This window comes from Gekko japonicus, unplaced genomic scaffold, assembly GCF_001447785.1.
Source record: "Gekko japonicus isolate JY-2015 unplaced genomic scaffold, Gekko_japonicus_V1.1 scaffold220, whole genome shotgun sequence".
In the NCBI taxonomy this organism is placed as follows: Eukaryota; Metazoa; Chordata; class Lepidosauria; order Squamata; family Gekkonidae; genus Gekko; species Gekko japonicus.
In genome coordinates, this window is record NW_015165836.1 from 1,385,587 (window position 1) to 1,398,217 (window position 12,631).

General features: G+C 48.7%; 1 protein-coding gene across 1 annotated transcript in view; it reads left to right on the top strand.

Moving 5' to 3' along the window:
• The window catches only part of PLCH2 (phospholipase C eta 2), a gene marked incomplete at its 3' end in the record, with an annotated part of 135,966 nt that overhangs the window by 8,840 nt on the left and 114,495 nt on the right, over positions 1-12,631 (top strand). The window contains exon 3 of the mRNA XM_015410927.1: positions 1,176-1,305. Within this exon, the coding sequence (XP_015266413.1) occupies positions 1,176-1,305 (130 nt within the window). The remainder of the gene's footprint in view (positions 1-1,175; positions 1,306-12,631) is intronic.

Here is a 12,631-nt window from a genome sequence, read left to right on the forward strand (position 1 = left end):
TCTCTCTTGTTGGCTAATATGCCTTTGATTGCATATTAGCACTATGGTGGGCTTTGCTCTGTGGGCACGTCCTGCAGCCACCTGCTCTTTCCTCTGCTCATATTATGTGACTGTTTGGATTTGCATGGAGGTGCCACAAGGACCCATCTGAGAATCCACCAGAGAGAGGCTATCGCTCAGTGACCAAGCAGGTGTTTTCTATGCAGAAAGGCCCAAGTCCAGTCTCCAGTTCAAAGGCAGCCAGGCTGGGAAGGCAGCCTCTGCCGCCTTCTGAGAAGAGACGCTTGCCAGAATGTATGATACTGAGCTAGGTCTGACTTAGTAGAAGGCAGGTTCCTGGGCTCGGTTGGCCAGAGGCCCCTGTAGCTCAGAGGCTAGGCCGGCTTTTGCACACAGAAGGTCCCAGCTCTGATCCTGGACCTATTTCGTTTTCTAAACTGGGAAAGACCCCTGCCTTGGATCTTGGAGAGCTGATGCAGGTCGGAAGGATCAGTGCTGGTCCAGACGAACTAATGGCTAGAAGTGGATGGATGATTCCATCTTGTGGTGGGAAGGTGGGCTCTGTGTCTACTCCCTCCAGTCCCAGAGGCAGGGTACCTCTTTCTATCAGTGGCCAGGGTACACGGGCGGGAAGATGCTGTTGCAGAGCCAGTTTGGTGGAGTGGTTGGGAGGGCGGACTCTAATCTGGGAGAACCGTGTTTGATTCCCCACTCCTCCACGTGCAGCTGCTGGTGTGACCTTGGGTCAGTCACAAGTTCCCTCAGAGCTGTTCTCTCACGAGCAGTCCTCAAAAGAGCTCTCTCAGCCCCACCTACCTCACAGGGTGTCTGTTGTGGGGAAGGGAAGGGGAAGGAGTTTGTAAGCCACTCTGAGATTCCTAGTGAAGGGCGGGATATAAATCCAATCTCCTCCTCCTCCTCCTCCTGTTCTTCTTCTTCTTCCTCTTCTTCTTCTTCTTCCTCTTCTTCTCCTGGTCTTCCAAGAGGCAGCTGGTTGGCCACTGTGTGAACAGAATGCTGGATCTGATGGGCCGTCGGTCTGATCCGGTGTGGCTCTTCTTATGCTTCTTTGCCCTTGTTAAATGCCTGGATTTGGGCGCTTCCTCTGTGTGTGTGTGTGTGGGGATGCTGTCCCCGCCACTGATTTGCTCTCCTTTCCTTGACTCCCCCTACATGTGGTTGAAGCAAACCTTTGACGAGGCGGACAAAAATGGCGACGGCAGCCTGAGCATCAACGAAGTCCTCCAGCTGATGCACAAACTGAACGTCAACCTGCCCCGGCAGAAGGTCAAGCAGATGTTCAAGGTGAGGCGTGGGCCGTGTCTCATGAGAAGGCGACAGGCGGCATCCAGGATGACCGACCACAATAGAAAGCAGTCCCAGACAGCTTGTTTTCCTGCTCACCTCTCCCTGTGGGTCCAGGCATTGTTCCCGACGCCAGATGCCGTCAGTCTTGTGTTCTTCTATAGAGCAGCACTCCCTGTTGAGTTGGGTTAGCTTCTAGAACCGCTCCGCAGTCTCGCCTGCTGTGCAATGCTGAGCGGCTCAAGCAGTGGAGTTGCTTCTTTTAAACACTTCCATCTGTTAAAAGCTCCCTGCAAGTAGAAAACTAGCCCAGCAGGTGAAGCACAAGCCTAGAATCTTTCAGTGCACTGCCTTTTTACTCGTGGGGAAGGTTTTTGCTTGCAAGGCAGCCAAAAACGATACCTTCTGGCTACAGCAGGTAGGTCCTTTCCGCATTTGCTGGCCACTCTGGATTTTCTCAGTGTTTGAGTCAAGGCAATTTAAGTCCAGGGCAAAACAGCCTCCAAATAACCCAGGGCAACAGCAGGCTGAAACCGGGCTGACCGCTGAAGGGAGGTAACGTAATGCAGAATGGGGGGGGAAAACCCGATTAAAAAGAAGGTTGAACTTGATTTTAGTGCAGAATGGGGAAAAAAACCAAGAACCCTGGATTTAAAAGAAGGTCGCATTTGATTTTAGTGCAGAATTGCTTGGAGGATACCGTGGTGAGCATGGATTAAAAGGAGAGTGCACAAAGGGTAGCCTGGTCTACCATCTCAGGATTCTACCAGGTCATTCCTACCCCATCCCGAGGCATATGCAGACCCAGGAGGAATAATGCCCTAAGTCAGAGGTGTCAATCTCATTTGTTGCGAGGGCCAGATCTGACATAAACGTCACTTTGTTGGGCCGAGCCAATGTGTGCCATAAAATCTAATGTCAGGTATAGGGGATATAAACTTTCTAAGGGACACAGGGAGACCCAATTAAGGCTGCGGGCACATGGGCAGGAAAATGGGGGGGGGGGGAGCGTGGCTGTTTGCCCCGGGGCTAAAAACTGCGCAGTTGCGTGAGCAGACCTACCATGGAGGTCCCGTGGAGGTCCCGTGGTAGGGGGGAAGTGCCGATCACTCCGCAGTCCTGCGGAACGGCAAAGAAGCGGGGCGCGGGGTAAACGGGGTTGGGGTTTTTTAAAAACTCAAATGTGCGTATGCTCCCTTGGGTGCTTGTGCGCATCCAGGGAGACTTTGAAAAAAAACTTTTTGCGAGGGGACATGGGTGGGTGCCGGAATTACCACCGGAAATGCAATCAGACGCCCGCCCTTGCCCCGCGGTTTCAGGTTTTTTCCCGAAGTCTCCGCGGTTTCAGGTTTTTTTACCGCGCATCTTCCGCGGGAAGCCTCGGGTTCGCCACAGGAGCTCGACGCTTCCCAGATGTGGCGGTGAGATCGCGCCCGGAAAATCCACCTATCTTCCGTCCCTCTAGCGTGCCTAATGCTCCGTGTGACCAGGGCCTAACAATATTATTTTTAGTTGCTGTAGATTTTCCGGGATGTGTGGCCCGTGGTCTTGGTATTGTAGAACCTGACGTTTCGCCAGTAACTGTGACTGGCATCCTCAGAGGTATAAACATATATATACATACATATATCTACATCCTCAGAGGTATAAACACAGAAAGATGGAATACTCTGTGTCAAGGTGCTACAGAGTATTCCATCTTTCTGTGTTTATACCTCTGAGGATGCCAGTCACAGTTACTGGCGAAACGTCGGGTTCTACAATGCCAAGACCACGGGCCACACAACCCGGAAAAGCTACAGCAACTAATGAACTCCGGCCGTGAAAGCCTTCGACAACGTATTATTTTTGCTCAAAATACAAACAAAAGCAATTGATTCCTAACAGTGAAAGCAATTGATTTGCCGAGGAACCCACAAAATACCCAATAAATGTATTGAATCATATGCAAGACTAGGTTTTTTCCCCCAAGGGATGCCATAAAAGAGGGAGTACCTTACATTTCCATACATACCAGTTGCTTGCGGGCCGGATAAGAGCCCTGCACGGGCCGCGTCCGCCCCTTGGGCCTTATGTTCGACACCCTTGCCCTAGGTTCTTGTCATCAGGCTGGGAGTCTTGGACAGCCATACCAAGACTAATAGAGGGGAAGGGAAGTTGGGGGTGGAGCCTGGAGTGCAGACAGCTATGCTGTGTCAGCCAGGCTCTGAGAGTTTATGCCAAACCCCCGGCATTCCAGCAGGTGAGTGTGGTGTATGTTTCTAATTGCTGTGCATTCCTTCCCATGCGCTTAATTGCATCTTAGCTGTAACGCATATCTCTCAAGGCCGCTGGAGGAGTTGGTGTGTCTACAACCCGTGAGAAGCTTTTTACCTTCCCAGCTTCTGCAGCCGTTAGTTCTCAGCCAAATGCCCGCACGCGGGAACCCTTTTAATTGGGCACTACGTGGGGGGGTGCATACGAATGCCCTATATCCTATTATGCACATAGGTAACCCGCCATTCCTAACAGTGTTCATGTTACCACATCTATAGCTTTTCAATAAAAGTAAAACCTTCTTGGAAGCGTGTACTTCGTTGTTTTGCTGTGGATCCTGACAGTTCATACTGTTTGCCTGCCCATCCCCTTCCCCCTTCTGTGCAAGCACAGAGTTTTGATTGCACACAAACATGGGTAGCTCATTGGGCTAAGTCCCACCTGCTGACCCCCGCATGCCCATATGGAGCCCCCCTGAACTCCTCTAGCTTGTGCCTGAAAGAGCAGTTTGTGTCGAAGCTCTCTCAGCCCCACCCACCTCACAGGGTGTCTGTTGTGGGGAGGGGAAGGGAAAGGAGTTTGTTAGCCGCTCTGAGACTCCGAGTGAAGGGCGGGGTATAAATCCAATCTCCTCCTCTTCTTCTTCTTACTCCAATGGGGGAAATCCAGGAGAGTTTCTAAAATTTGCATCCTTCACTTGTTAAGGAGCATTGTCATTTTCATCCTGAACACCTGGGCATAGGTAACAAAATCAGCACTCAGAAAAACAGGAAGATTTCTGATTCGTGTGTGCACCATGAGCCGTGAGGTCACTTCCAGCTTATGGCAACCTTGTGGATGAATGACCTACGGAACGTCCTGGCCTTGATAGCCCAGGCCAGTCCGATCTTGTCAGATCTCGGAAGCTAAGCAGGGTCAGCCCTGGTTAGTATTTGGATGAGAGACCTCCAAAGAATACCAGGGCCGGGAGGCAGAGGCAGGCAATGGCAATTTGGCAAAGCACCCCTGAACCTCTCTTGCCTTGAATACCCCATGGGGTCAGCTGTGACTTGATGGGGGGAGGAGCCTTGCTCCACTCTTGCAAACTGAATTTCCGTCCCAGCCTTGAGCTCCATAGCCAAACCCAAGCAGGAAAGTTTGTCGAGGCTTTCCAAAGATGCTCAGGCTAAGACTTTCTCAAGCCTTCAGTCCAAGCTCTGAGCTCCATCTCTGTCTGTACATCCAGGTGTGTCCTGCCGGACAGATCCCGTTTCTCTGGAAAGCCTTCCGCACAGGATAGTTCTTAGTCAGATTAGGGGGGGCCCTTGCACCTGAGCATCTAGACCATTGTCTCAGCCCCTGTACATTGCCTGTACATGACAGGATTGCAAGTACATCTGAAGTCCCGTAGCCTTTACAAATGGTGCCTGTTGTGACAATTTCTACTTTGTGTGTCTGTGTGTGTGGGTAATCCATTGTCAGGCAAACTGGCGCTGTTTCCGACGCTTGCTTCTGCGTTTGGCCCTGACCTATTTTATAACTGAATAGGGGGGAAGAAAGATTAAAGTGACATCAGCGATGCGCGGCGCTCGTCAAAAGTCTTGTTGTGTACTTTTGTGATGCTACTGGGAATTCAGTCGGGGATGGCTGTGCGGTAGGAGAGCTAGTGTGGCTTTTGTCAGGTGCCTCTCGCTTCTCAAACTTTTGCCCGGCATCAGCAGAATCTGGAAGCGTCCCTGGTGCTGACTGATCTGCCGGGGAGCAAAGAAATTCTTTTTTGGCCACCTTCTCAAGTCTGCTATTATTTGCCTGAGTAATAGCAAGTGATGTGCTGAATTCAGAAAGTGGGGGCTGTGTGTTTGCATGTGTAGAGACTGGAAGGGGGTGGGTGGAGATTTCTCTTAACGTTTGGTGTAGTGGTTAGGAGTGTGGACTCTAATCTGGGAGAAGCGGGTTTGATTCCCCACTCTTCCATATGCAGCTGCTGGTGTGACCTTGGGTCAGTCACAAGTTCTCTCAGAACTGTTCTCTCAAGAGCAGTTCTCTCAGAGCTCTCTCAGCCCCACCTACCTTGCAGGGTGTCTGTTGTGGGGAGGGGAAGGGAAAGGAGATTGTAAACCGTTCTGAGACTCCTTTGGGTAGTGGAGGGTGGGGAATAAATCCAATCTCCTCCTCCTCTTCCTCCTCCTCTTCCTCCTCCTCCTCCTCCTCCTTCTTCAAAACTGCTCCAGCTTGCTCTGGTGAGCCTCTTCCTATGCTAACAGAGCTTCAGTAGCTTCACATGTCTCTTCTGGTGCAGCTGCTACAGAGCATTGAAGATGTTGGCTTTAAGACCTGCCAGGCTGGATCAGATCACACTGTGCCTCCAACTGGCACATGGACACATGAAGCTGCCTTAGACTGAATTAGACCCTTGGCCCATCAAAGTCTGCACTGCCTACTCAGACTCCTGGCTGCTTTCCAGGGTCTCTGCTAGAGGCCTTTCACATCACCTGCTGCATCAGCCTTTAAACTCGAGATGCTGGGGATTGAATAGGAGAGGCAGTTTGGTGTAGTGGTTAAGAGCAGTGGACTATAATCTGGGAGAACCGGGCTTGATTCCCCACTCCTCCACTTGCAGCTGCTGGTGTGACCTTGGGTCAGTCACAAGTTCTCTCAGAGCTGTTCTCTCAAGAGCAGTTCCCTCAGAGCTCTCTGAGCCCCACCTACCTCACAGGGTGCCTGTTGTGGGGAGGGGAAGGGAAAGGAGATTGAAAGCCGCTCTGAGACGCCTTCAGGTAGTGAAGGGTGGGGTATAGATTCCTCCTCCTCCTCCTTCCTACATGTGTTAGAACTTGGGAACTGATTCTCTTAGCTATCCAGAATTCAGGAGGAGTAGGATTCAGGACCAAATAAATCCAATGGAGCAGCATGCTCATGAAATGTGAGCAGTCCCCCTGCACTTGACCAATCCCTCCATCATCTGTGTGGTGTGCAAAAGTTCTCAGCAACAGGCACAAGTTAAACCTTTTGCTGCTTGCTCGTCAGCAGAAGTTTTGTGCGGCTTCACTGCTCCCCTCCAGCCTCTCCCTCCTCTTCCCCAGCCACTGCAAGTCACTCTTCCTTGCTCCGCTTGAGTGTGTCTTTCCGCTGTAGCTCTGCAGAGGATAGCTACATTTGGCGGGACTCTTGAGGCACTTCAGGGAAGGGTTTGTCAGCTGTGAGAGGGAAGGAAAAAGCAGATGCAAAGGGCCAGGTGGGAGGGATCGTCTTGTAGGCAGCGGGAACATCTGGCGCAACAAACAGACAGACTTGGGGGACCGTTTTGCTGACAAGGGATGAAATTTGGGGGATGCAAGACCCGGTTGGCTCCTGTTTACTTTGCAGAGACACTGTAAGCTACGTGAATCGTGGCTGCTGGGATATTGCTGAGGGGTTGGTTAAATAGACGGTGCAATCATTTAGTGGTGTCTTAAGATCCCACTGGGGGCGAATCATTCTGTAACTCTGAGGAAAGAGACGGAGCGAAAGGAAGGCCCTTTCTGTTGGCCAGGCGGGCTCACCTCCTCCCTGTCTTCCCCATCAGGAAGTACCTGCATGTCAAATGGGGGGGGGGAGAGAGAAGACACTTCCCGGCAATGCTCCCTCTAAGCTGTGGAGTCTTGTGAGCAAAAATTCTACTTTGTGAGCTACTGGCATTAAAGTTGTGAGCGAGCAGTTTGGCTGCCACATAAATTAGTTTGCTCTGGAGCCCTCCTCCCTGAGCTAGGACTAAAATCTGTGAGCTGGAGGCTAAAAAACTGTGAGCTGTCTCACACTAACTCAGCTTAGAGGGAACACTGCTTCCCGGCCCCTTCTCTTGACCTGCTTCCAACAAAATGCACTTAATATTGCTTTCTTACATGCCTTCAGAGTTGCCATCCTCCAGGTGGGGCAAATGTAGAAAAACACCGTGTTACAACCAATGTTCCCTCTAAGCTGTGGAGTCCTGTGAGCAAACATTCTACTTTGTGAGCTACAGGCATTAAAGTTGTGAGCAAGCGATTTGGCTACTGCATAAATCAGTTTGCTCTGGAGCCACATCCTTCCTGAGCGAAGACCGTGTTACAACCAATGTTCCCTGTAAGCTGTGGAGCCCTGTGAGCAAAAGTTCTACTTGGTGAGCTACTGGCATTAAAGTTGTGAGCGAGTGACTGGGCTACTGCATAAATCAGTTTGCTCTGGAGCCACATCCTTCCTGAGCGAAGACAAGAATATGTGAGCCGGAGGCTAAAAAACGGTGAGCTAGCTCACCCTAACTCATCTTAGAGGGAACACTGGTTACAACATCTCTCATCAGTCTCTCGTCAGAAGCAAGACAGTCTACAACACTGAAACCTGTCTCTGTAGCTGTGGACTTTTCTACTAGATATATATAATGTTCTTTAGGCCTTTGTACTATAATGAATAAGATACACTAGGGTCTCTATGGTATTCAAGTATATCGATATATGAAGACATAGTAGCATAATAGTACTGTGTGTTTTGTTCTGACATGGTGTTTTTCTACATTTGCTCAACCTTGCCGTGTTTCCCGTGTGTTTGTTGCTGATCCTCCAGGTGGGGCCTGGAGAGTGTCTGGAATTGCAGCTCAATCAATAGGGTTGCCAGGTCCTCCCCCACCCCCGCCACTGGTGCGGAATGGGGGTTAGGGTTGCCATCTCCAGGTTTGGAAACCCCTGGAAATCTGGGGCTGGAGCAGGGGTCATTTCATAGAAAAAGAGGTGCAGGAGCTCATTAGCACAACTCATTGGCATAACTCATTTGCATATGCCACACCCCCTGACATCACCGGGAGTGTGTCAGAAGGCCACACCCACCGCTCAGGCTCCACTGGACTGTTTTGGATTGCTAGCTATTGGGTGGGGGGGGAAACGTGCAGATCTGTCCTGGCAGAGGAGGGAGAGCTTGTACCTGAATAAGACTTAGTCTTAAAGGTGCCACTGGACTGTTTTGGACCAGGGGGCCAGGGGCGGGGGCTCTGCAATTTACCTGGCTGCTTCTTGCTCTGACTGAGAGCTGCTGGGAGCAGGGGGTGGGGCTTGTTGCATGTGCCCACCCCCTGGGCTCTTTACTGCAGGAGCTCCGCTCCTGTGCGCTCCTGCAGGAAATGTCCCCTGGGCTGGAGCCTGGGGAGGACAGGGACCTCAGTGAGGTACAATGCCCTAGAGTCCACCCTCTAACGCATCCATTTGCTCCAGGGGAACTGATCTCTGCAGTCTGGGGATGAGCTGTAATTCTGCAAGATCCCAGGTCCCACCTGGAGGCTGGCATCTCAATCAGTCAATACTTTCTTTTTTAAAAATACATTTTATTGAATGCTAGTAGAATAAAATACAGTGTACAGAGTGGAGGTACAGTAGCACTTACAAAAATCACAATATGCATGTAGAAGATTCGAAGAGCCCAGATTAAGCAAATAAATGATGATGATGTAGATGTAGCAGAAGCAGTAAACAGAATATTAAGTAGAGCCTCACCAGAAAGGCAGTCGATTTACTTCACTTGGAGCTCCACCTTGGTCTATTAAATAGTCAAGTGTCAAGAGCCATGTTGCTGCAAGGTTAGACTGAGAAGCGTGCGAGTCACGAAGGGAGAGGTTACCAGAAATTATAGCCGTTTTGTGGGGAAGTATTTTTCCAATAAATTGTGATTGCCATTTGAGCAGCAGAAAGTAGGATGGGAAAGGATGTCTCTTTTAGAACTGGCGAGGGGGTTGGCCTTCCACCCATTTAAATACTTTCTTACGGTCATAGATGGGCAGAGTAAAACATACATTAGCAGAATAGTCTAGAAGAGGGTGGTGGTGGTTCTTTGGATTAAAGATGTACTTGAAAAATCTTCCCACTGGGGTTGTGGTCACACGCGCCAGAAAAAATGGGGGGGGGGGAGAGCAAGGCTATTTCCCCTGGAGGAATTTGACCCGCAGTTATGGGCAATAATTCTCAGGAGAAAAGTACATCAGACGCTCAAGATCGAAGGCTTCGGTTACACAGATAAAGAAAGACTGGAAACACAGCAGAAACTAAAGTTAAAATTCCAGAGCTCCCCCTCACACCCATGGCAGCTAGAATAGCCAGAGGCCTCGCTGACAATAAGCGACTTGCACTGCCAAAACGGGAACAGGGCATTAAAACAGGGACAGTGATTTATCCGGGACCAGGTCAGCCTGCCGTTCATCTCTTTAAACAGGCACTGCTGAAGCACTCAGACATTCTCGCTCCCACATATAACCCGGGGAGATAATTTCAGAATTTCAGCTGTGTAGGGTTTTTCCCCCCCTAGGAAGGAACTTTGTGTACACAGAACCTGGAGGCCTCTTTCCAAATGAGTGCTGGTGAGTAACCTGCCAACATTGCCTATGAAAAATGTGCTCAGCTTCCGAGGCCTCTGTTGTCTGTGAACATTACAAGCCCCACAGGCTCATCTTCCTGCCTCTGGCAGGCTCTGCTCCTTTTCGTCATCGAGCCTGAATTATAACAAGGCCACTAGGATCTGAAGCAGGAACTTAATCTCTGTCGTGGGTCGATCATACTCAATGAGCTTGCTTTCTTATTCTGTCTCCCTTTTTCGCTGCCCTGGCAAATACCGACTGTATAGAGGCAGCAACACGGAAAACTAAATTTAAAACCATTAAACTCTGAGAATCGAGAATGGCACTGTTTTCTTGGGTTGTTTCCCCCCCCCCCAAACATCAACAACAAGAGAGGAACAAGAAATGAATAGCAAAGCCAGCAAACTGGGTATATCGATCATTATGTGCACAAGAGTGTCCCAGGTTAAGGCAATTCTATAGAATTGGACTTTCTTGATATTTGGTAAAGGGAATATATTTTTCCTCCATAAAAATGCACTTGCGAATCCGTGACAATCTGAATTGAAGTTGAAAATTAAATCGGTGCTTTGCAGCGTGGAACTCTTGATTTTGCTGAGGCATCTATATATCTGTTTATGAAGTCTGAGCTGGGTTTGGATAGAAAAATAATGGTTTTGCCGATTTATCCTCTCCATCCCCAAATCAGAATAAATCAAATAAACTGAAATAAATCTGAGATGAATTACACGCTGGCTCCATTAGATTGAAATGAGCCCTGTCTATAGAATCATAGAATGTTAGAGTTAGAAGGGACCTTGCAGGTTATCTAGTCCAACCCCCTGCACTCTGCAGGATTATAGCCGAAAGATAGCCCTACATACCTACAACATACCCGAAAGATGGTCTAGCCATTGCTTTGGTTGCTGAGGCGTTATGGAATATTTATAAACATTCCAACTGCTCAGAAGTTTAAAACAATTGCCAATGCACAAGACATAGGGTCCGACAGTATATGAAAAATTGTAATACTATCAATGTATAGGTTAGCAGTTATTCCAAAAATCCACATTTATAAATTGGCTTGGCTCTTGAAACATCTTAATCTAAGCAGGAGCTTCCATCTTGATAACTGGGAAAATAATACACACTGAAAGAGCTGGGAAGCAAGAGGGACAATCAATAAAACTGCCAACCATTCTTTTCCTCTGTTGTTCCAGAATTTCTTTGGATGCTTTGTTCCACTACCCTGAATCTTCGGTGAATGTGGAGACTTTCTAAAATTGATTTTGGAATTGGAGCACGCTCTTTCTTCTTTCACTGCTGCTCCTTCATCCTATACACACACACCCCAAATAGCAGGAATAACACTCCTCCCCCAACCATAACCACATTACAAAAATTGCTTCCTTTCCAGGAAATATAAACTCAGTTTCCAATGCTTATATGCTGAAATCAGTCTAGTGAGCATCCCTGAGGTATATCTAAGAGAAAAAGGGGATTGCGTATACAAAAAGGTATAAAGAGTATGCACACGTTCATACATGAGAGGGAAAGGGGAACTAGAAAGAACAGGAAGGAATCTACTTTTCCCCCTGCCTTTATTCAGATAAAGTATGTCCCACCTTTGTCCTAGTGAAATGGTACCTGAGGCCACTTTGCAACAGCATGCTTATTAAATGTTTTTAAAAGCTAAGAAGTGACCAGTCTGTAAGCTGCAGTAGTCGTTATCCCATGAAAAGCAGCAGCAGCAAAGCAGGAGAAGAAACAATAAAAAAATCAGTAGCTGTAAAGTTGCGTTATTGATGCTATTACATGCATGGTTATATCAAGGGCCAACATGGTGTAGCGGTTAAGAGCAGCAGACTCTAATCTGGAGAACCGAGTTTGATTCCCCACTCCTCCCCATGAAGCCTGCTGGGTGACCTTGGGCCAGTCGCAGTTCTCTGAGAACTTAGTCCCCCCTAGCTCACAAGGTGCCTGTTGTGGGGAGAGAAAGGGAAGGCGATTGTAAGCCGCTTTGAGACAACGTGAGACCTGCTGGGTGACGTTGGGCTAGTCACAGTTCTCTTTGCACTCTCTCAGCCCCACCTACCTCACAAAGCACCTGTTGTGTAGGGAGAGGAAGGGAAGGTGATTGTAAACCACTTTGAGACTCCTTAAGGCAGAGAAACGCAGGGTATTAAAACCAACTCTTCTTCTCCTTCGTCAAGATTTGTGTTGGACAATGTTTTGCTGATGGACATGTATCCGTCATGTATGGTTTGCTGAAACACCACACGTAAAGCCCCATGAAGATACATCTCTTCTTGAATTGTAGTTGATTAATGTGCATATGCATGTCTGTAAGATGGAAGGAGAAACGAAGGTTGTCGTGTAATCTACATGTATTGTGTTCTTGACAAAATTCGGGAATTGAAAAGTGGAACAATGTAAGATACCTCATGTGTCGGTTCCACGTTGGAAATCAGGCTGGGTCATTTGAAATTCCCAGACTGAAGGAGAAATCTGGATGGCAATTTCCAACGCATAACTAGCTAGGATTTGCCGGTATATCTTTCTGGCCCATGGACTAGTGCCTCTTGCAGTAAGCCACTGAAGGCAGGAGAATACAGAAGCATTGTGGCTACCTCAGGAAGTTTTGGTCGGTGGCTAATAGTGACTGATGGCCAGGTGACTATTTTTTTAAAAAAAAATTGTGAGTATTTTGTGTGGGTGTATTCCTGGAAATCATGGTTGACTTCTGGCAACCCCTATTGG